Source organism: Salmo salar, chromosome 26, assembly GCF_965601325.2.
Source record: "Salmo salar chromosome 26, fSalSal1, whole genome shotgun sequence".
NCBI lineage: Eukaryota > Metazoa > Chordata > Actinopteri > Salmoniformes > Salmonidae > Salmo > Salmo salar.
In genome coordinates this window covers 3,134,527-3,159,726 of record NC_138316.1, presented here as the reverse complement: position 1 = coordinate 3,159,726, position 25,200 = coordinate 3,134,527, and the positions used below count along the sequence as shown (strand labels likewise).

Genomic DNA, 25,200 nt, shown 5'->3' with positions numbered 1-25,200 from the left:
GAGGAATGCTGCCTATGACCCCAAGAACATCATCTCCACTGTCAAACAGGGAGGTGGAAACATTATGCTTTGGGGTTGTTTTTCACTAAGGGGACAAGACTACTTCACCGCATGAAAAGGAAAGATAGACGGGGCCCATGTACCGTCAAATCTTGGGTGAGAACCTCCTTCCCTCAGCCAGGGCATTGAAAATGGGTCGTGGATGGGTATTCCAGCATGACAATGACCCAAAACACACGGCCAAGGCAACAAAGGAGTGGCTCAAGAAGAAGCACATTAAAGCCCTGGAGTGGCCTAGCCAGTCTCCAGACCTTAATCCCATAGAAAATCTGTGGAGGGAGCTGAAGGTTCGAGTTGCCAAACGTCAGCCTCGAGACCTTAATGACTTGGAGAAGATCTGCAAAGAGGAGTGGGACAAAATCCCTCCTGAGATGTGTGGAAACCTGGTGGCCAACTACAAGAAACGTCTGACCTCTGATTGCCAACAAGGGTTTTTCCACCAAGTGCTAAGTCATGTTTTGCAGAGGGGTCAAATACTGATTTCCCTCATTAAAATGCAAATTCTTTTATAACATTTTTTACATGCATTTTTCTTGATTTTTGTTGTTGTTATTCTGTCTCTCACTGTTGAAATAAACCTACCATTAAAATTATAGACTGACCATTTCTTTGTCTGTGGGCAAACGTACAAAATCAGCAGGGGATCAAATACTTTTTTCCCTCACTGTATGACATACGCTGACTTTCCTGGTACAACCAATATTTGATACTAACCGGTCGTTTTTGTTAAATATCTAACAGGAGTTGCTAGATCAGTCGGTTTCCGAAGAGTTAAAGGCTGTAGACATGTGGATTGAGTTCACATCATGTTCTTGCAAGCCTTGTTGATACAAGCACAAGTCAATCAGATTGCCATGGGGTTAGCCCAGGAGAGAACAACTGCCCCTTCTCATTGAAGCCACGTAATTCAAGGGTGACTTCAGTACTGCAGGTCATAGTTGCAGACATTGTTTACAGAAAACAGGATCCAGCAATACAGTGAATAGAAAAATATCAATCTTTGTGGTCAATCTTTGTGTAAATAAATACAAAATATTTAGGCAATCATGTTACCAATAATTGTTTCTAATACACGAGATGTATATCCTTGAACCGATTATTTTAAAATTGCACAAAGTAGAGGATAATGTAGTTGCTACTGGCAGCATGCAGTACCCCGGTCAGCATTCAACTGGAGCTATTCAATGAGCGGTGGCAGCACTGAGCCCAAGTTCAAAATCTACTTCTTGGAGTAAGCTCAAACTGCGCATGTTATGTCTCCATGAGACGCCATCATTTGAGAGCAATGAGTTCTTATAAGAACGGTTTGTATAATGAAGTCAGTTTGTATAATGAAGTCTGTTAAAATGGCGTCTCATGGAAACATAACATGTGCAGTGGGAGCTACTCCAGTAAGTATATTTGAATATAGGTTCAGTTTGTCTACATGACATTTTAAAAACAATGCAGATATTGTCGTATAGCTATTTTGGGTTAAGACAAGTAACTATGAGTATGGGCAAACGTAATGATACGCTTGCAAGCTGAGTTTTAATAAGACATCCGATTACCACTTAATTTAAAAATATTGTTTTTATTATAGCTAATAAATAATCAAATCATTGATAGATGACGAAATAAAATAAATGTATATCTCTCGTCTGCCCCGGCTAGCCAATCGGCATACACGTCATCACACTCCCTCATCTGATTGGTCGAGTAGGTGGGTCTTTGACTTTGTGGCTGTTGTAACTAGTGATGACCACCTGCTTTTCTGTGCTCGTATAAAAAACAAGGCTCGCGAGACCGTGGCGTGAACTGAATCTACACGCGTGCGGACTTAAAAAAAAAAACAATTTTACTCTGGTTACTGACTCCTTTTGGATTTTCAACCAAAACTACCGGTTAGTATCAAATATTGATAACCCAAATGTATGTACCCCATAAAGTTGCGGAATGCATAGTAATCTAGCATTTAAACTAACGTTGTTGCACTCAGTTTGGCTAGCTAGCTGGCTTGTTGTAGCTTTCTAACGTTAAATTGCTAACTAAGCTAGCTAACGTTTGCTATTTAACCAAAACAAAGAGAGAAAATAATGATTGTTAGCTAACTTATTTTCTTAAATTATATCAAGTTAACTTGCAATTGAAGGCATTGCCCCGCGAGTGACAGTTAAATAACATGGGTTTCACTGCTAAATAACTAACGTTAATAGTTTGCTTGCTTGCTAACAACATTGAGTACCGGTACATCGTTTTTAACTATAAAATAAGGAGTAGTAGGGTTTGAACCTGCGACACCCGATGTTATAGGGAAAGCTCACTTGTCTTGGGCCAGGGTCCGGTTTCCCAAAAGCATCTTAAGGCTACGTTCATCGTTAGACCCTTAGTAGGAGCATTGTTACATCTCCGAACTGTTTCCCGAAACCATTGTGCTGTTAGCTAAAGTTGCTGTTGAAAACGCTCGTTTTTTAACGACTGCATCAGACCGCTCGTAGAACAGTTAAGTGGGTCATTAGATAGTCGTTTTCCTTTTCGCATCACTTTATACTAAGATTTCCCCTAAACACAAAATTAATGTTATGTCTTTGTGTGACCCCCCCCATAACTTCAGAACGGTGATATCATAGAGCTCGTATTCATAATTCTATGTGTGACAGTGACTACAAATACAAAGTTTACAATTTCGTTGCATAACAAGAGAATGATATGAAGACGCTTAAAACGAAAACTATTAAAAATGAATGCAATATAGGCTACATAGACCAAATGTAGTTGAATGATATTTAAATAAAATTCAGGTTAGCTAAGTCAATTTAGTTTTATGTGGCTATTTGTACACTAGCCTACTGGCTGTCATTTTTTCATCAATGTATTTCATGTGTAACGTGTGCAATGTTGTGCCAAATCTAGATTTTTATTAATCAAATTTTATTTGTCACATGCGCTGAATACAACAGGTGTACACCTTACTGTGAAATGCATACTTACAAGCCCTTAACCAAGAATGCAGTTCAAGAAATAGAGTTAAGAAAATATTTACTTAATAAACAACATTTTAAAAAATCGACTCAAAAAGTAACACGAGAAAATTACCTAATAATAATGAGGCTATATACAGGGGGTACCAGTACCGAGTCAATGTGCGGGGATAGAAGCTGTTAAGGAGCCTTTTTGACCTAGACTTGGCCCTCTGGTGCTGCTTGTTGTGTGGTAGCAGAGAGAAGAGTCTGACTTGGGTGACTGGAGTCTTTGACAATTTTTACGGCCTTACTCTGACACCGCCGTGGTAGAAATCCTGGATGGCAGGAAGCTTGGCCCCAGTGATGTACTGGGCTGTACGCACTACCCTCTCTAGCACCTTACGGTCAGATGCGCAGCAGTTGCCATACCAGGCGGGGATGCAACCCGTCAGGATGCTCTCACTGCTGCAGCTGTATAACTTTTTGAGGATCTGGGGACCCCTGACAAATCTTTTCAGTCTCTTGAGGGGGGAAAGGTGTTGTTGTGCCCTCTTCACGACAGTCTTGGTGTGTTTGGACCATGATAGTTTGTTGATGTGGACACCAAGGAAATTGAAACTCATGACCCGCTCAACTACAGCACCGTCGATGTTAATGGGGGCCTGTTTGGCCCTCGTTTTCCTATAGTCCACGATCAGCTACTTTGTCTTGCTCACATTGAGCGATAGGTTGTTGTCCTGGCACCACACTGCCAGGTCTCCGACCTTCTCCCTATAGGCTGTCTAATCGTTGTCGGTGATCAGGCCTACCACTGTTGTGTCGTCAGCAAACTTAATGATGGTGTTGGAGTTGTGTTTGGCCACTGCCGTGGGTGAACAAGGAGTACAGGAGGGGACTAAGCATGCAACCCTGAGGGGCCCCAGTGTTGAGGATCAGCGTGGCAGATGTTGTTGCCCGACAGGAAGTCCAGGATCCAGTTGCAGAGGGAGGTGTTTAGTCCCAGGGTGCTTAGCTTAGTGATGGGCTTTGTGGGCACTATGGTGTTGAAAGCTGAGCTGTAGTCAATGGACAGAATTCTCACAGGTGTTCCTTTTGTCCAGGTGGGAAAGGGCAGTGTGGAGTCAATAGAGATTGCGTCATCTGTGGGTGGCAGAATGCAAATTGGAGTGGGTCTAGGATTTCCGCCATGATGGTGTTGATGTGAGCCATGACCAGCCTTTCAAAGCACTTCATGGCTACCGACGTGAGTGCTACGAGGCGGCAATTGTTTAGGCAGGTTACCATCACTTTCTTGGGCACAGGGACTATGGTGGTCTGTTTGAAACATGTAGGTATTACAGACTCGGTCAGGGAGAGGTTGAAAATGTCAGTGAAGACACTTGCCAGTTGGTCTGCGCATGCTTTGAGTACACGTCCTAGTAATCCATCTGGCCACGCAGTTTTGTGAATGTTGACCTGTTTAAAGGTCTTGCTCACATCGGCTACTGAGAGCTTGATCACACAGTTGTCTGGAACAGCTGGTGCTCTCATGAATACTTCAGTGTTGCTTGCCTCAATGCGAGTAACAAAATAGCATAGTTGGTTAGTAGCCCATAAAACGGTGGCCATCCACTCCGGCGCCTGTGATAAAGATTTCTGGTATGAAAGTTCAGAGATCAAATAAAATTGTGCAGGTCACATGCGCTGAATACAACAGGTGTAGACTTAACCGTGAAATGCTTACTTACGATCCGAGTTAGACGACTCTGGGGAAAAAAATAAAAAATAACGTTTTAACATGAATATTGCAATTAAGGGCGTCAACAGAGAGGAATTGGAGACGTAACGGTTTACTCCACCCAACATCTGTCCATGAAAATAAGACCATGAAAAGAGGTAGTTGGAGACTGTAGAATTGTTTTAATTGCTATGTGAGGCTTATTTGAATAGAAGGGATATCTTCACGGATGAATCCCGGTTTCAAATCTACAGGGCAGATGGCAGACAAAATGTATGGTGTCCTGTGGGTAAGCAGTTTTCTGAAGTTGTGAAAATAGTGCCCCATGGTGGCATTTGGGTTATAGTATGGGCAGGCATAAGCTACGGACAACAAACACAATTACAATTTATAGATGGCAATTTGAATGCACAGAGATACTGTGACGAAATCCTGAGGCCCATTGTCGTGCAATTCATTCGCCGCCATCACCTCATGTTTCAGCATGATAATGCGCGGCCCATGTCACAAGGATCTGTACACAATTCCTGGTAGCTGAAAATGTCCCATTTCTTTCCATGGCCTGCATACTCACCAGACATATCACCCGTTAAACATGTCGATCCAGAGCATCCCAAACGTGTATGACACCGTGTTCCAGCTCCCTCCAATACCCAGCAACTTCACACACCCATTTGAAGAGGAGTGGGTCAACATTCCACAGGCCACAATCAACAGCCTGATCGAAGGAGATCGTGCTGCATGAGGCAAATGGTGGTCACACCAGATACTATTTTCTGATTCAAACCCCTACATTTTTAAGGTATCTGTGACCAACAGATGCATATCTGTATTCACAGTCATGTGAAATCCATAGGTTAGGGCCTAATACATTTATTTAAATTTATTGATTTCCTTATATGAACTGCAACTCAGTAAGGTCTTTGAAGTTGTTGCATTTTATATTTTTGTGAAGTGTACCTTGGAAAGATAACTGCCCCGTGCTTATCCGCCCATGCATAGGCTATAGCCTGTTCTATTTAATTGAGACCACACATGTGCCTGATCTAGCAGGTATGGCTACTGAACTTAAAGCAGCAAGAATAACAATGACACTTGCTACGTTTTACCTTTTAGGTGGACGATTTGCAGGCAGAGACAAATGGCTAATACTAGGGATGCACGATATATCGGTGAACATATCGGAATCGGACGATATTAGCTAAAAACGGCAACATCGGTATCGGCCAATGTCTAGTTTAATGCCGATGTGCAAAATCGATGTCAAAGCTGACGTGCATGCCTATGGTGGCATTTGGGTATCTGTGACCCATCTATGTGAAATAAGCCACAAGTGGAATTTGCGGTTTGCCTTCAAAATAAAAGTATGTCATTGACAGTGATGCAAATAGTATAATTATGCCATATTTTTATCTTGAAGGCTAACCGCAAAGTCCACTTGTGGCTAATCCTTATTGTGGCTAGCTTCACATAGATGGGTCCAACCACCATTAATCAAATAAGAACTGTCTTATACACCTAGCTATATAAACTCAGCAAAAAAAGAAACATCCTCTCACTGTCAACTGTTTATTTTCAGCAAATGTAACATGTGTAAATATTTGTATGAACTTAAGATTCAACAACTGAGACATAAACTGAACAAGTTCCACAGACATGTGACTAACAGAAATGGAATAATGTGTCCCTGAACAAAGGGGGGGGGGGGGTCAAAATAAAAAGTAACAGTCAGTATCTGGTGTGGCCACCAGCTGCATTAAGTTCTGCAGTGCATCTCCTCCTCATGGACTGCACCAGATATGCCAGTTCTTGCTGTGAGTTGTTATCCCACTATTCCATCAATGCACCTGCAACTTCCTGGACATTTCTGGGGGGAATGGCTCTAGCCCTTACCCTCCGATCCAACAGGTCCCAGACGTGCTCAATGGGATTGAGATCCTGGCTCTTCGCTGGCCATGGCAGAACACTGACATTCCTGTCTTGCAGGAAATCACGCACAGAACGAGCAGTATGGCTGGTGGCATTGTCATGTTGGAGGGTCATGTCAAGATGAGCCTGCAGGAAGGGTACCACATGAGGGAGGAGGATGTCTTCCCTGTTACTTTAGCACAGAGATTGCCTGCAATGACAACAAGCTCAGTCCGATGATGCTGTGACACACCTCCCCAGACCATGACGGACTCTCCACCTTCAAATTGATCCTGCTCCAGCGTAGAGGTCGACCGATTATGATTTTTCAACGCCGATGCCAATTATTGGATGACCAAAAAAAGCCGCTACCAATTAATCGGCCGATTTTATTTTTTTACCAATACTGAATGAACACTTATTTTAACATCATATCAATAAAATCGATTAAGCCTCAAATAAATAATGAAACATGTTCAATTTGGTTTATATAATCCAAAAACAAATTGTTGGAGAAGATGGTAAAAGTGCATTATGTGCCATGTAAGAAAGCTAACGTTTAAGTTCCTTGCTCAGAACATGAGAACATATGAAAGCTGGTGGTTCCTTTTTAACAGGAGTCTTCAATATTCCCAGGTAAGAAGTTTTAGGTTGTAGTTATTATAGGAATTATAGGACTATTTCTCTCTATACGATTTGTATTTCATATACCTTTTGACTATTGGATGTTCTTATAGGCACTTTAGTATTGCCAGTGTAACAGTATAGCTTCCGTCCCTCTCCTCGCTCCTACCTGGGCTCAAACCAGGAACACATCGACAACAGCCACCCTCGAAGCAGCATTACCCATGCAGAGCAAGGGGAAACAACTACTCCAAGTCTGAGTGAGTGATGTTTGAAACGCTATTAGCGTGCACCCGCTAACTAGCTAGCCATTTCACATCGGTTACACCAGCCTAATCTTGGGAGTTGATAGGCTTGAAGTCATAAACAGCGCAATGCATTGTGAAGGGCTGCTGGCAAAACGCACGAAAGTGCTATTTTGAATGAACGCTTACGAGCCTGCTGGTGCCTACCACCGCTCAGTCAGACTGCTCTATCAAATCATAGACTTAATTATAACATAATAACACACAGAAACACGAGCCTTAGGTCATTAATATGGTCGAATCCGGAAACTATCACGTTTATTCTTTCAGTGAAATACGGAACCGTTCCGTATTTTATCTAACGGGTGGCATCCATAAGTCTAAATGTTCGTGTTACATTGCACAACCTCCAATGTTATGTCATAATTACGTACAATTCTGGCAAATTAGTTCGCAACGAGCCAGGCGGCCCAAACTGTTGCATATACCCCGATTCTGCGTGCAAGGAACGCAAGAGAACTGACACAATTTCACCTGGTTAATATTGCCTGCGAACCTAGATTTCTTTTAGCTAAATATGCAGGTTTAAAAATATATACTTGTGTATTGATTTTACGAAAGGCATTGATGTTTATGGTTAGGTGCACGTCGGAGCAAAGACAGTCCTTTTTCGGGAATGCGCACCACATCGATTATATGCAACGCAGGACTGGCTAGATAAACTAGTAATGTCATCAACCATGTGTAGTTAACTAGTGATTATGATTGATTGTTTTTTTATAAGAGAAGTTTAATGCTAGCTAGCAACTTACCTTGGCTTCTTACTGCATTCGCGTAACAGGCAGCCTCCTCGTGGAGTGCAACGTAAAGCAGGTGGTTAGTGTTGGACTTGTTAACCATAAGGTTGCATCCCCAAGCTGACAAGTTCAGGGGCAGAACGACAGATTTTTACCAAGGCAGTTAACCCACAGTTCCTAGGCCGTCATTGAAAATAAGAATGTGTTCTTAACTGACTTGCCTAGTTAAATAAAGGTTAAAAAAAAATATATAAAAATTGCAAATCGGTGGTTAAAAAATACCGATTACCGATTGTTATGAAAACTTGAAATCGGCCATTCCGATTAATCGGTCGACCTCTACTCCAGAGTACAGGCCTCGGTGTAACGCTTATTCCTTCGTCATTACATGCGAATCTGACCATCACCCCTGGTGAGATAAAACCGCGACTCTTAAGTGAAGAGCACTTTTTGCCAGTCCTGTCTGGTCCAGCGACGGGGGGTTTGTGCCTATAGGTGACGGTGATGTCTGGTGAGGACCTGCCTTACAACAGGCCTACAAGCCCTTAATCCAGCATCTCTGTCCGCAATAGGCTGAGTCTGAGCACTGATGGAGGGATTGTGCGTTCCTGGTGTAACTCAGGCAGTTGTTGTTGCCGCCACTCTGTACCTGTCCCGTAGGTGTGTTGTTCGGATGTGCCGATCCTGTGCAGGTGTTGTCACACAGCCTGCCACTGTGAGGACGATCAGCGGTCCGTCCTGTCTCCCTGTAGCGCTGTCTTAGGCGTCTCACAGTACGGACATTGCAATTTATTGCAGTCCTTATTTATTGCACAACTGCAGTCCTCATGCCTCCTTGCAGCATGCCTAAGGCACGTTCACACAGATGAGCAGGGACCCTGGGCATCTTTCTTTTGGTGTTTTTCAGAGTCAGTAGAAAGGCCTCTTTAGTGTCCTAAGTTTTCATAACTGTGACCTTAATTGCCTGTTAGTGTCTTAACAACCGTTCCATGGGTGCATGTTCATTAATTGTTTATGGTTCATTGAACAATCATGGGAAACAGTGTTTAAACCCTTTACAATGAAGATCTGTGTAGTTATTTGAATTTTTACGAATTGTCTTTGAAAGACAGGGTCCTAAAAAAGAGATTTCTTTTTTTGCTGCGTTAGCTAGCTAACTATAGCTACTGAAACAGATTGTCTTTTTGCTATTTTTTGGGGGAAGAACTTTGTTTGCATCCATGAGCTAGCTAGCTTTTTTTTGTGACCAGTACTGTAGATGCAGGAGACAACTTTACCAGCATCATAGCATACGTATCGATGAATCGTTCTGACATATGAAATACGAGTGATAATTTTTTTACCGTAGTTATTACACTAATGAACGCGTTAAATTATGTGACGTGCAGTCATTAATGTCCTGATTGGTCAAAAAGCTTATTTGACACATCAAATAGTGTTAAATTGTATACTTTTTGACACGCAAAGACCCAAACGGCGTTCCATAGAAATCCGGGTTGAGAATGAAACCACTGAACAAATGAACAACGAAACAGCACAGCTAGTAAGTGAAAGAAATGGCTTTTGATGACGTTTTACTGGTAATGGGGACATGAGTAAATGCCAACAAAATAACTTTTGTGTGTGTGTAACCTTTATTTAACTAAGCAAGTCAGTTAAGAACAAATTCTTATTTACAATGACGGCCTACCCCGGACGACGCTGGGCCAATTATGCGCCACCCTATGGGACTCCCAATCACAACCGAATGTGATACAGCCTGGATTTGAACCAACATTTTTAAATATTGGTTATCGCTATCGTTTTTTTTTTTTGCAAGGGAAATTTTGCTAGTTAATACTTATTGAAAATGAAAAGTAGCATTGCGTTGTGCCTTTTCCTTTTCAATGATTACATGTTTTTTTTTTTTTTTATTAAGTAAAAAATTGCCGCTTGCGTCGAATACAACAATACTTACCATGAAATGCTTACTTACAAGCCCTAAACCAACAATGCCATATTAAGAAAATATTTACTAAATAAGCTCAAGTAAAAAAAGTAACACAATAACGTAGCTATATACAGGGTGTACTTCATGCTGTGGGCAGTCAGACGGACGAAATTGGGATGAAAATATTATTTTTGGTCCCACAGTTTATTTGGAAACTGTCGTCCTTCTGCCTTCTATTCATTAGCCTAAAGAACTATTCACATGGGAATAGTATTAGACAATGTTGGTTATGTTATTCCAGAGGATGATTGGACAGGATAATAAAAAATAAAAAAACTGCCCTATTGTAATTATTTTTTTTAATAAATTGACAGTTATGACAGAAGCCTGGGAGTTTTTTCTAGGGGTGAAGATATTACAACTCCAGGCGATAACAGGCTACCCTGATAAATCGAGCTTGGTTCCCAAGTTTGTAAACCATCTTTGGTATAGTGTCACCATATTTTAATTGAGGAAGTGTGATCATAATCATTAGGATATTTTAGTGATCCGCAGTAGAATACGCCCTAAATGCCCCCCCCCAGCCTTCAGATTATATGCGTTTTAGGCTATGTATGAGAAAGTGAACTTGTAATTTCCAAACGTTTAGCTCAGTTGCATGCTGCTTTGTCATCTATTAACACAAAAAGGTTGCATTAAACTGGTCATATGTTTTTATTATGCATTTGGCGATGTTCAATAAATTCGCACAAAACATAAAAGCATTAACTTTGAAAGTTGATACATGTAGACCATGTATACAGCAGACTATGCGCAGCACATTATCAAATCAGTTGTTTTCTTGCTCAAACCGCAAGCAACACCGGTCAAACTCAGACATTTCTCTCAAAACACAGGGATATCGATTCACACGAGACTAAGTTCAAGTCTAGATCCAAAAGTCTCCTTAACAGCTTCTACCCCAAAGCCATAAGACCGCTGAACTTTTTTTTACGCTGCTGCTACTCGCTGTTTATTATCTATGCATAGCCACTTTACCCCTAGCTAAATGTACAGTACATATTACCTTAATTATCTCGACTAACCTGTACCCCCCGCACATTGACGCTGTACTGAGTTGGGGGCAGCACTCTTCTAATAAAGATTTGACTGTTGGGTCAAAGTTAGAAACAAATAAAAATACACACTTTGTGGGGAAGGGTAGAGCAGTAGGAATATAGAACTTCTGCCTCCAATGATGATATTGAGAAAAAACAGCCATTGCCATGCTTTAAACCAGGTGTGTCGAACTCACTATACTTTAAAGTGACTAAAACAAAATTGAAACCGTGTAGAAATAATTGACCTATGTTTCTTGACTGTCCAGCTCACTGATACGCACAGAAATTATATCTAGATCGTCAGGGAGTATCTAAAATTCCCAAAATGATATTATATTGTGTACATTTTTACAGCGAGGAAATATAATCAATTGTCGGTACGGCCCTCCGGACCTCGTTGAAGACCAAATGCGTCCCCCGGGACAAAACGAGTTTAACACCCCAACTATAAACAATAGCCAAGTTGGCTCAACATCAAAAGCATAGCCACCTTAATTATCTTGTTTCTGTGGTTAACCGTTGTGCACATACTTCGCCTGGCTGTTAACTAGGATATGTCACCGGCATCTAGGGCTGGGCGGTGTACCGTATTTAAGCAATAAGGCAGGAGGGGGTGTGGTCACGGGCAATGGCTGTTCTTAGGCACAGCGTGGTATATTGGCCATATATCACAAACCCCCGAGGTGCCTTATTGCTAGTATAAACTGGTTACCGACGTAATTGGAGCAGTACAAATAAATGTTTAGTCATAGCCATGGTATATGGTCTGATATACCATGGCTGTCAGCCAATCAGCATTCAGGGCTCGAACCACCCAGTTCATAACTTACTATATACCGGTATTGGTGCACCGACTGGTTTGGGTTTTGACTAGAACGATATTTCAATGTTTGGTTTGTTAAATGTGATATGCAACTCCGGTGCATGTAATGTCAGTTTTTATAGTTTACTCTACTTGGGTCATCTTTCTCCCTCTCCTGCTTGCTGCATGCAGCTTTCCAAGCCCTGCCCCCTATCACTCGAGAGAGTAATTGCTCAAGCACTGAGTCATGAGCACTTGCCGTTCACTCTGCAGTCTGCATGGTCAGATGCAACAAGATGTTGGTGACAATGTTGCTGCTTTCCACAAGCGATCTGTAAATACACAATTAGTTTGTCTATCATACTATCTGCAATCTACTGTCTACTAGTTTATTTTCTTAGCAAGTTGTGGCTAAAATAAATTGTATTAGATGCTAATCGCTAGTTAGCTGGCTAGCTAGTTTTCTAAAAGTTGGAGCAAGCGTAGCTAACTAATACAGCCTAGTGTTGGTGTAGGCCTAGGTAAGCATGTCGTTTGTGCAACGTTAGTTAGCGATATCAGGTAAAAAAAAACATATGTGACATCTAATTAGGGTCCCCTGGAAACAGTGACCAACACATTGGTTCCTACCCTGTAAATAATTCCTCCCTGCACTATTCGTTCGTTTTTGTGCCAAGCATAAATTTATTAAAGATGCTACCCACTATATTCCAAATGTATAATAATCATATTTCCATGCTTCCAACAGTTCACCAATTAACTAGGCCTAGAGTTTTGGCCCATATAATGTGGCACAGTGGCAATGATAACAATAGTGCAGAAATTGATAAAAATGCTGGAAATTATTTGAACAGTATAAAACAATCCAACTTCAATCAAAATGAATAAAGCCTATTGAAATCACTTATGTACGGTGCATTTGCAAAGTATTCAGACCTTTTTCCACATTTTGTTACGTTACAGCCTTATGCTAAAATGGATCCAATTATTTAGTTTTCCTCATCAATCTACACACAATACCCCATAATAACAAAGTTAATTTTTTTTCGAGAAATTCTTGCAAATAAAGATGCCTTATTCACATATGTATTCAGGCCCTTTGATATGCGACTCGAAATTAAGCTCAGGTGCATCCTGTTTACATTGGTTATCCTTGATTTTTTTTAACAACTTCATTGTAATCCACCTTTGGTAAATTCAATTGATTGGACATGATTTGGAAAGGCACACATGAGTACATTACATTTACATTTAAGTCATTTAGCAGACGCTCTTATCCAGAGCGACTTACAAAATGGTGCATTCACCTTATGATATCCAGTGGAACAACCACTTTACAATAGTGGATCTAAATATTTTAAGGGGGGGGGGGGTTAGAAGGATTACTTTATCCTATCCTAGGTATTCCTTAAAGAGGTGGGGTTTCAGGTGTCTCCGGAAGGTGGTGATTGACTCCGCTGTCCTGGCGTCGTGAGGGAGCTTGTTCCACCATTGGGGTGCCAGAGCAGCGAACAGTTTTGACTGGGCTGAGCGGGAACTGTGCTTCCTCAGAGGTAGGGGGGCCAGCAGGCCAGTGGTGGATGAACGCAGTGCCCTTGTTTGGGTGTAGGGCCTGATCAGAGCCTGAAGGTATGGAGGTGCCGTTCCCTTCACAGCTCCGTAGGCAATCACCATGGTCTTGTAGCGGATGCGAGCTTCAACTGGAAGCCAGTGGAGAGAGCGGAGGAGCGGGGTGACGTGAGAGAACTTGGGAAGGTTGAACACCAGAAGGGCTGCGGCGTTCTGGATGAGTTGTAGGGGTTTAATGGCACAGGCAGGGAGCCCAGCCAACAGCGAGTTGCAGTAATCCAGACGGGAGATGACAAGTGCCTGGATTAGGACCTGCGCCGCTTCCTGTGTGAGGCAGGGTCGTACTCTGCGAATGTTGTAGAGCATGAACCTACAGGATCGGGTCACCGCCTTGATGTTAGTGGAGAACGACAGGGTGTTGTCCAGGATCACGCCAAGGTTCTTAGCACTCTGGGAGGAGGACACAAGGGAGTTGTCAACCGTGATGGCGAGATCATGGAACGGGCAGTCCTTCCCCGGGAGGAAGAGCAGCTCCGTCTTGCCGAAGTTCAGCTTGAGCTGGTGATCCGTCATCCACACTGATATGTCTGACAGACATGCAGAGATGCGATTCGCCGCCTGGTTATCAGAAGGGGGAAAGGAGAAGATTAATTGTGTGTCGTCTGCATAGCAATGATAGGAGAGACCATGTGAGGATATGACAGAGCCAAGTGACTTGGTGTATAGCGAGAATAGGAGAGGGCCTAGAACAGAGCCCTGGGGGACACCAGTGGTGAGAGCGCATGGTGCGGAGACAGATTCTCGCCACGCCACCTGGTAGGAGCGACCTGTCAGGTAGGACGCAATCCAAGCGTGGGCCGCGCCGGAGATGCCCAACTCGGAGAGGGTGGAGAGGAGGATCTGATGGTTCACAGTATCAAAGGCAGCAGATAGGTCTAGAAGTATGAGAGCAGAGGAGAGAGAGTTAGCTTTAGCAGTGCGGAGAGCCTCCGTGACACAGAGAAGAGCAGTCTCAGTTGAATGCCCAGTCTTGAAACCTGACTGATTAGGATCAAGAAGGTCATTCTGAGAGAGATAGCAGGAGAGCTGGCCAAGGACGGCACGTTCAAGAGTTTTGGAGAGAAAAGAAAGAAGGGATACTGGTCTGTAGTTGTTGACATCGGAGGGATCGAGTGTAGGTTTTTTCAGAAGGGGTGCAACTCTCGCTCTCTTGAAGACGGAAGGGACGTAGCCAGCGGTCAAGGATGAGTTGATGAGCGAGGTGAGGAAGGGGAGAAGGTCTCCGGAAATGGTCTGGAGAAGAGAGGAGGGGATAGGGTCAAGTGGGCAGGTTGTTGGGCGGCCGGCCGTCACAAGACGCGAGATTTCATCTGGAGAGAGAGGGGAGAAAGAGGTCAAAGCACAGGGTAGGGCAGTGTGAGCAGGACCAGCGGTGTCGTTTGACTTAGCAAACGAGGATCGGATATCGTCAACCTTCTTTTCAAAATGGTTGACGAAGTCATCCGCAGAGAGGGAGGAGGGGGGGGGGGAGGGGGAGGAGGATTCAGGAGGGAGGAGAAGGTAGCAAAGAGCTTCCTAGGGTTAGAGGCAGATGCTTGGAATTTAGAGTGGTAGAAAGTGGCTTTAGCAGCAGAGACAGAAGAGGAGAATGTAGAGAGGAGTGAGTGAAAGGATGCCAGGTCCGCAGGGAGGCGAGTTTTCCTCCATTTCCGCTCGGCTGCCCGGAGCCCTGTTCTGTGAGCTCGTAGTGAGTCGTCGAGCCACGGAGCAGGAGGGGAGGACCGAGCCGGCCTGGAGGATAGGGGACAGAGAAAATCAAAGAATGCAGAAAGGGAGGAGAGGAGGGTTGAGGAGGCAGAATCAGGAGATGGGTTTGAGCAGAGGGAAGAGATGATAGGATGGAAGAGGAGAGAGTAGCGGGAGAGAGAGAGCGAAGGTTGGGACGGCGCAATACCATCCGAGTAGGGGCAGAGTGAGAAGTGTTGGATGAGAGCAAGAGGGAAAAGGATACAAGGTAGTGGTATAAGTACATATAAGGTCCCACAGTTGACAGTGCATGTCAGAGCAAAAACCAAGCCATGAGGTCCGTAGAGCTCCGAGACAGGATTGTGTTGAGGCAAAAATCTGGGGAAGGGTACCAAAAACGTTCTGCAGTATTGGAGGTCCCCAAGAACACAGTGGCCTCAATTCTTCTTTTAATGGAAGAAGTTCGGAACCACCAAGACTCTTCCTAGAGCTGGCCGCCCGGCCAAACTGAGCAATCGCGGTTGAAGGGCCTTGGTCAGGGAGGTGACCAAGAACCTGATGGTCACTCTGACAGAGCTCCAGAATTCCTCTTTGGAGATGGAAAAACCTTCCAGAAGGACGACCATCTCTGCAGCACTCCACCAATAAGGCCTTTATGGTAGAGTGGCCAGACGGAAGCCACACTTCAGTAAAAGGCAAATGACAGCCCACTTGGAGTTTGCCAAAAGGCACCGAAAGGACTCTGACCATGAGAAACAAGATTCTCTGGTCTGATGAAACCAAGATTGAACTCTTTGGCCTGAATGCCAAGTGTCACGTCTGTAGAAAACGTGGTTGTGGCATCAGGATGTGGGGATGTTGTTCTGAGGCAGGACTGGGAGACTAGTCAGGATTGAGGGAAAGATGAACCGAGCAAAGTACAGAGAGATCCTTGATGAAAACCTACTCCAGAGCACTCCGGACCTCAGACTGGGGCGAAGGTTCACTTTCCAATAGGACAACGACCCTAAACACACAGCCAAGACAATGCAGGAGTGGCTTTGGGACAAGTCTCTGAATGTCCTTGAGTGGCCCAGACAGAGCCTGGACTTGAACCCAATCTAACATCTCTGGCGAGACCTGAAAATAGATGTACAGTGAAGCTCCCCATCCAACCTTACAGAGCTTGAGAGGATCTGCAGAAAATAATGGGAGAAACTCCCCAAATACATGTGTGCCAAGCTTGTAGCAGCATACCCAAGAAGACTCGAGGCTGTAATCTCTGCCAAAGGTGCTTCAACAAAGTACTGAGTAAAGGGTATGAATACTTATGTAAATGTGATGTTTTAGTTTTGTATTCTTAAAAATAAAACAAGTTTTTGCTTTGTCATTATGGGATATTGTCTGTAGATTGAGGGGGAAAAAATTATTTTATCCATTGTAGAATAAGGCTGTAAAGTAAGAAAATGCGGAATAAGTCATCTGGTTTGAATACTTGCTGAATGCACTGTATGTCTTGCCACCCCAGGGTCATTAAGTACTCATAAAGCATATTTAGACCTTTTTTTATTATTTAAAAACACTAAATACCATCATTCCGTGCAACTTTTGGAAAAATAGGGTAAAATGATATTTTGGCTATATCGCCCAGCCCTATCAGCAGATCTGTTACATTACAACAATGTAATAACAGATGCTGATGACAGATCCCAGTCTGGGCTATGAAAGTAGCACAGAGCTATTTCAGGTTTTTCCAAACAGTATTCTTCAAAAAACCAACATTGTTACACCCAATTTTTTTACGAAGAGCACTTGATGTACAGTCATTCAATACTGATTTTAACCACATGTCTTCTCTTATCTTCTGTAGGACTGTGATATGGACTTGTGAGGAATGAGATGGCAAAACCTTATGGATGTCTTGTTGCATTACAAAAGCACAGATGGCAGCTTGAAAGTCTTAGTGGACAAAACAGAAAAGGCATTGGAGGACTTCCCCTGTCGTGTTTTGCCTATATTTACACCATGGTTCCCACCTGAAAGTGACAAATTGCTGCCAATTAGACCCTTAAAGTCACCGCCGATTATTTCTCTGGAAGATTTGGAAAATATCCAAACACATCTGCAGTCTGCAGAGCCATTACTAACCTCCCATCCCTGTGCCGAAAGCATTCAGAACTTGGCTCTAACCAGTTTGGGAAGATCCACCTTGCATGTACAGGCATGTTCTAAGATTGGACCGTCAGCACAGCATAAAGATACTCTCCATAGTGAGAGGGAAGTGAAAAGATCATGGAGTGTTTTTTCACAGAGAGGTTTATACATTCACAACACTCTAACATTCTCCAAACAATTCCACAAGGTTGTTTGGAAGCACAGACTTCACATGCGCCAGAGAGCAAAATGGGTTATTGACAAACTGAACTTTGTCACTGGAGACATAGAACATACATGGAGAGGACTGAACCGGGCCATCAGGAACTCCATGCTTCCGACTTGCAATGCCAACATTCAGAGGGATCTGACACAAATCTGTGTGTTCTGCGATGTATTATACTGTGAATATGTTGGAAATTATTTAAAGGAAGAATTTCAAGTCACTGGACAGATCACTTTATTTGTTCATAGACTTGGAGACATTTTCACTTTATAGAAATTAGTGATTGTCAGAATTTGATCCGTGTGTCACAATTTTTTTTTTTTTTTACTGTAGTAGGCAGGTTTCCATTGACCCAGGTGTATTTGATTTTAAAGTAATGTCGCAAAAAAAAAAATTGGAGACGTGTGATTGAAACGGCATATAGAGGAGACATTTCATAAAGATCTACAACATTTTTCTCCATTTGACAGGGGTGGATTATTCTTCAGTCAAACTTTTGTTATTGCGGCAAATGATGCTGAACTGTTTTTTGAATAAATTATTGCCAAATCATTTGGAAGGTACGCGGGGAACGTGATGTCACCATGTAACTATAAAGCTCCACTCAATTGAATTCTAAATGCCTACGTCTTTAAAAATAAACATCATTCAACTATAAAAATGTTTTTTTGCAGGACACTGCTTGTCCTAACTTTCAAGAATGCCTGAATTGCTTCACCTTGCTTTTCTGGTTGGCTGGCAAGTTTCACCAGCCAATTATTTCAGTTCTATAGGAGTGCAAGTTTTCCCATGGCACAGACCGTTGCACATGATAAGTATTACAATATGGCAAATATTAGTTACTGTGTTCTATCCATGCTGGCTTTCGCGGGCTACCTAAGACATAAAACAGATAGGTGGGAGGGCATACAGTCTGTTAACAATTTATTAATGTGCAATTTGCCTAAATGGGCAATGGAAACACTTCAACTACATTTTTATTAGACATTTCCATCCAACCATTTTAATTCTGATGAATTACCTGACCCATGAAAAAAAATATATATATATTGGCATAATAAATCAAATGTTATTATGCCAATATATTGTTCAACATGGTGGGATCTTTTTGTGTCAGTCAAATGTATTATGTGAGAAATGGTGGTGGAAACACCTTGATGCGCAAATATTCATATAATAACCATCATATTGAAGTAAACTTGGAGTCATGCGATGATATGTTGTGTGGTCCTCCCACTAAGACTCGGGAAAGCATGCAGTTTATTAGGCTACAGATGAAATAAGTTATGATAACCTTCACAGGGTGGTAAAAGTACAAGGTGATGAGCTTGATGCTCCTTTCCAATAAATATCGAGCGTCTTACTCTGACAAGATGATCGATGCTTGGCTGCCGTTTTGACAAATGCAAATAATAAAACTCTTATCTATAATAATCTCAATATAGGTAGCCTAGCCGCACTGTATCTGCGAGCTGTTGGCTAGAGCGCATGTGCCAAGACCAGAGTGGGTACATTTGCTATATCACCAAAAGTTTTTACGACAAAACCATCAGTAGAGTTGAAAATGTTATGGGAACCCATTTAACTTGTATTTTTCATTCTGTACGTGAGAATTTAACAGCAATAGTTTATTTTTATGTGCAGTATCATCACCCACAGCCTTTTATCCTCAAAGTCAATTAGATGGAAACATCTGGTAAGAATATGCTCATATTGTATTATGCAGATTTTAGAAATATATGCATCAAAATCTGCCGCAAATTGGATGGGAATCTAGCTACTGTAGGTTTTTGCGAAAAAGTGTTACTTCATCGACACGCTACTTTTTGCGTGTGTACAGTTGAAGTCGGAAGTTTACATACACTTTGGTTGGAGTCATTAAAACTCGTTTTTCAACCACAAATTTCTTGTTCACAAACTATAGTTTTGGCAAATCGGTTAGGACATCAACTTTGTGCATGACACAAGTAATTTTTCCAACAGTTCTTTACAGAAAGATTATTTAACTTATAATTCACTGTATCACAATTCCAGTGGGTCAGAAGTTTACAAACACTAAGTTGACTGTGCCTTTAAACAGCTTAGTAAATTCCAGAAAATTATGTCATGGCTTTATAAGCTTCTAATAGGCTAATTTACATAATTTGAGTCAATTGGAGGTGTACCTGTGGGTGTATTTCAAGGCCTACTTTCAAACTCACTGCCTCTTTGCTTGACATGGGAAAATCAAATGAAATCATCCAAGACCTCAGGAAAAAAATTGTAGACCACCACAAGTCTGGTTCATCCTTGGGAGCAATTTCCAAACACCTGAAGGTACCACGTTCATCTGTACAAACAATAGTTCACAAGTATAAACACCATGGGACCACGCAGCCGTTATACCGCTCAGGAAGGAGACGCGTTCTGTCTCCTAGAGATGGACGCACTTCGGTGCGAAAAGTGCAAATCAATCCCAGAATAACAGCAAAGGACCCTGTGAAAATGCTGGAGGAAACAGGTACAAGAGTATCAATATCCACAGTAACCAAGTCCTCTATCGACTTAACCTGAAAGGCCGCTCAGCAAGGAAGATGTCACTGCTCCAAAACCACCATTTAAAAAAAGCCAGACTACGGTTTGAAACTGCACATGGGGACAAAGATTGTACTTTTTGGAGAAATGTCCTCTGGTCTGATGAAACAAAAATAGAACTGTTTGGCCACAATGACCATCTTTATGTTTGGAGGAGAAAGGGGAAGGCTTGCAAGCCGAAGAACACCATCCCAACCGTGAAGCACGGGGGTGGCATCATCATGTTGTGGGGGTGCTTTGCTGCAGGAGGGACTGGTGCACTTCACAAAATAGATGGCGTCATGAGAAAGGAAAATTATGTGGAAATATTGATGCAACATCTCAAGACATCAGTCAGGAAGTTAAAGCTTGGTCACAAATGGGTCTTCCAAATGGACAATGACCCCAAGCATACTTCCAAAGTTGTGACAAAATGGCTTAAGGACAACAAAGTCAAGGTATTGGAGTGGCCATCAAAAAGCTCTGACCTCAATCCCATAGAAAATGTGTGGGCAGAACTGAAAAAGTGTGTGCGAGCAAGGAGGCCTACAAACCTGACTCAGTTACACCAGCTCTGTCAGGAGGAATGGGCCAAAATTCACCCAACTTATTGTGGGAAGCTTGTGGAACGCTACCTGAAACATTCTCGACTATTATTCTGACATTTCACTTTCTTAAAATAAAGTGGTGATCCTAACTGACCGAAGACAGAGAATTTTTACTAGGATTAAATGTCAGGAATTGTGAAACTGAGTTTTTAAATGTATTTGGCTAAGGTGTATGTAAACTTCAACTCTATTTAATATCCACTACCGTTCAAAAGTTTGGGGTCACTTAGAATTTACTGTTTTTGAAAGAACTTTTTTTTTTGTCATTTGAAATAACACCAAATTGATCCGAACTACAGTGAAGATGTTGTAAATGACTATTGTAGCTGGAAACGACAGATTTCAAATAAAAAATTGAATATCTACATGGGCGTACAGAGGCCCATTATTAGCAACCGTCACTCCTGTGTTCCAATGGCACGTTGTATTAGCTAGTCCAAGTTTATTATTTTAAAAGGCTAATTGATCATTAGAAACCCTTTTGCAATTATGTTAGCACAGCAGAAAACTGTTTCTGGTTAAAGAAGCAATACAACTGGCCTTCTTTTAGACTAGTTGAGTATCTGGAGCATCAGCATTTGTGGTTTCAGTTACAGGCTCAAAATGGCCAGACAAATAACTTTCTTCTGAAACTCGTCAGTCTATTCTTGTTCTGAGAAATGAAGGCTATTCAATGCTAGAAATTGCCAATAAACTGAGGATCTCATACAACACTGTACTACACCCTTCATAGAACAGCGCAAACTGTCTCTAACCAGAATAGAAAGAGGATTGGGAGGCCCCGGTGCACAACTGAGCAAGAGGACAAGTACATTAGTGTCTAGTTTGTGAAACAGACAACTTACAAGTCCTCAACTGGCAGCTTCATTAAATGGTACCCGCAAAACACCATTCTCAATGTCAACAGTGAAGGGGTGACTCTGGGATGCAGGCCTTCTAGGCAGAGTTCCTCTGTCCAGTGTCTGTGTTCTTTTGCCCATCTTAATCTTTTCTTTTTATTTTCCAGTCTGAGAAGGGCTTTTTCTTTGAGTCTCTGCCTAGAAGGCCAGCGACCCGGAGTCGCCCTGTCACTGTTGACGTTGAGACTGGTGTTTTTGCGGGTACTATTTAATGAAGCTGCCAGTTGAGGACTGGCAGCTTGTAGAAGAGTAGGGAGGTAAGCAATAAATAGGCCATAGTCAAAATAATTACAATTTAGCATTAATACTGGAGTGATAGATGTGCAAGTAGAGATACTGGGGTGCAAAAGAGCAAGAGTGTAAGTAATAATATGGGGATGAGGTAGTTGGGTGTGCTATTTACAGATTGGCTGTGTACAGGTACAGTGATCGGTAAGCTGCTCTGACAGCTGATGCTTAAATGCACCTACAGTGCCTTGCTACAGTATTCACCCGCCTTGACATTTTTCCTATTTTGTTGCCTTACAATCTGGATTTAAAATAGTTTTGGGGGGGTTTGTATCTATTGATTTACACATGTCTACCGCTTTAAAGATGCAAAATAGTTTTTCTTGTGAAACAAACATGAAATAAGACCAGAGACACCTTTTGCAGTAATTACAGCTGCAAGTCTGTTGGGGTATGTCTTTATAAGCTTGGCACATCTAGCCACTGGGATTTTTGTCCATTCTTCAAGGCAAAACTGCTCCAGCTCCTTCAAGTAGGATGGGTTCTGCTGGTGTACAGCAATCTTTAAGTCATAACACAGAATCTCAATTGGATTGAGATCTGGGCTTTGACTAGGCCATTCCAAGACATTTACATGTTTCCCTTAAACCACTCAAGTGTTGCTTTAGCAGTATGCTTAGGGTCATTGTCCTGCTGGAAGGTGAACCTCTGTCCCAGTCTAAAATCTCTGGAAGACTAAAACAGGTTTCCATCAACAATTTCCCAGTATTTAGCTCCATCCATCATTCCTTGAATTCTGACCAGTTTCCCAGTCCCTGCCGATGGAAAAACATCCCCATGGCATGATGCTGTCACCAACATGCTTCACTGTGGTGATGATGATCTCGAGGTGATGACAGGTGTTGGGTTTGCGCCAGACATAGCGTTTTCCTTGTTGGCCAAAAAGCTCAATTTTAGTCTCATCTGACCAGAGTACATTCTTCCATATGTTTGGGGAGTCTCCCACACGCCTTTTGGTAAACACCAAATGTGTTTCCTTATTTTTTTTCTTTAAGCAATGGCTTTTTTCTGGCCACTCTTCCGTAAAGCCCAGCTCTGTGGAGTGACAGCTTAAAGTGGTCCTATGGACAGATACTCCAGTCTCCGCTGTGGAGCTTTGCAGCTCCTTCAGGGTTATCTTTGGTCTCCTTTGTTGCGTCTCTGATTAATGCCCTCCTTGCCTGGTCCATGAGTTTTGGTGGGCGGCCCTCTCTTGGCAGTTTTGTTGTGGGCCATATTCTTTCTATTTTTTAATAATGGATTTAATAGTGCGCCGTGGGATGTTCAAAGTTTCTGATATTTTTTTATAACCCAACTTTGTCCCTGACCTGTTTGGAGAGCTCCTTGGTGTTCATGGTGCTGCTTGCTTGGTGGTGCCGCTTGCTTGGTGGTGTTGCAGACTCTGGGGCCTTTTCAGAACAGGTGTGTGTGTGTGTGTGTGTGTGTGTGTGTGTCTATCCTTATATATATATACTGAAATCATGTGACAGATCATGTGACACTCAGATTGCACACAGGTGGACTTCATTTAACTAATTGTGCGACTTCTGAAGGTAATTGATTGCACCAGATCTTTAGGGGCTTCATAGCAAAGGGGGTGAATACATATGCACGCACCACTTTTCCGTTTTTCTTTTTTTATTCTTTTTTGAAACAAGTTATTTTTTTCATTTCACTTCACCAATTTGGCCTATTAAAATGTGTGTCCATTACATGAAATCCAAATAAAAATCCATTTATATTACAGGTTGTAATGCAACAAAATAGGAAAACCGCGAAGTGGGATGAATACTTTTGCAAGGCACTGTATATGTTTTGATTAGGTTTGTATCACAACTAAAGTGGCCAAATAAGCACATTAATCTACTTTATAACCGGTGTTGAGCCTTACTGGCACACAGTTTCAAGTTTGGGGAAGAACATTTTCACCATAAAAATGCTCAATGATAATAAAGCATTACATGCATAATGGCGTTTGCGGTCATTTTTGAGAACAGTGTTTTCCTGCTAATTGATTGCATTTTTCACACATTCTTGCTTATAATGTGAAGAAATAGCCTAATAGTTTTACCTTTTAAGCTAAATGTTCTGATCTGTTGCATCAGCCTCATTGCTTTTAAACCTTTTTTTTTTATGGGAGTAGTTGTATTCGTTTGGGATCTATCGCATCCCACAACTGTCCCAGAGTATGTTTTGGAATATTTATTTATTGCACAGAAGGACAAGTTGACCAATAGAATAGGTCAGCTTTCATACTATGGGGGATAGTAGCTTGACATAGGCTAGTGCTTTTGCTGTTTGTTAGGCCTACTCATCTTGTTGGCTGACAAAGTAAATGTCGACGTCTTCAATATGCGCCTCGGAATTCGATACGAGGGACGCGCACATTTGCGTCCCTGATGTGTCTTTCTTCACGTGTAGCCTACTTAGCTGAGATACCTTTGAAAAGGACCCCATCACATGATGGGCGTTAGCTAATAAGAATTGAGATATCTGAGAGAGCCATGTGAGTGAGAGGTGCTTCGGAGCACGGCAGTTGGGAGAAGGGAATTCTGATTATTAAATTCAGCCCAAGGTTAGTTCCACTAGTAGCCTATAGACTTACTTGTTGGCAAGTGTCTTCACTGACATTTTCAACCTCTCCCTGTCCGAGTCTGTAATACCAACATGTTTTAAGCAGACCACCATAGTCCCTGTGCCCAAGAACACTAAGGTAACCTGCCTAAATGACTACCGACCCGTAGCGCTCACGTCTGTAGCCATGAAGTGCTTTGAAAGGCTGGTCATGGCTCACATCAACACCATTATCCCAGAAACCCTAGACCCACTCCAATTTGCATACCGCCAGAACAGATCCACAGATGATGCAATCTCTATTGCACTCCACACTGCCCTTTTCCCACCAGGACAAAAGGAACACCTATGTGAGAATGCTATTCATTGACTACAGCTCAGAGTTCAACACCATAGTGCCCTCAAAGCTCATCACTAAGCTAAGGACCGTGGGACTAAATGCCTCCTTCTGCATTTGGATCCTGGACTTCCTGACAGGCCACCCCCAGGTGGTAAGGGTA

General features: G+C 42.4%; 1 protein-coding gene across 3 annotated transcripts; it reads left to right on the top strand.

Moving 5' to 3' along the window:
• Positions 1-1,327: 1,327 nt before the first annotated feature.
• shld3 (shieldin complex subunit 3) lies at positions 1,328-22,495 on the top strand. Of its 3 annotated transcripts, none has more exons than XM_045708264.2 (2): positions 1,328-1,451; positions 17,290-22,495. In XM_045708264.2, the coding sequence occupies exon 2, from the start codon at positions 17,314-17,316 to the stop codon at positions 18,070-18,072; it is 759 nt and encodes a 252-aa protein (XP_045564220.2). In that variant the 5' UTR covers positions 1,328-1,451; positions 17,290-17,313; the 3' UTR covers positions 18,073-22,495. The 3 variants fall into 3 exon arrangements, with proteins under 3 accessions (XP_045564220.2, XP_045564219.2, XP_045564221.2); XM_045708263.2 differs by lacking the exon at positions 1,328-1,451 and adding an exon at positions 1,809-1,943; XM_045708265.2 differs by lacking the exon at positions 1,328-1,451 and adding an exon at positions 6,669-7,511.
• Positions 22,496-25,200: the final 2,705 nt, after the last annotated feature.

Excerpts from the sequence above, each read along its gene's own strand:
- shld3 (XM_045708264.2), top strand. The coding sequence starts at position 17,314 with ATGAGATGGCAAAACCTTATGGATGTCTTGTTGCATTACAAAAGCACA.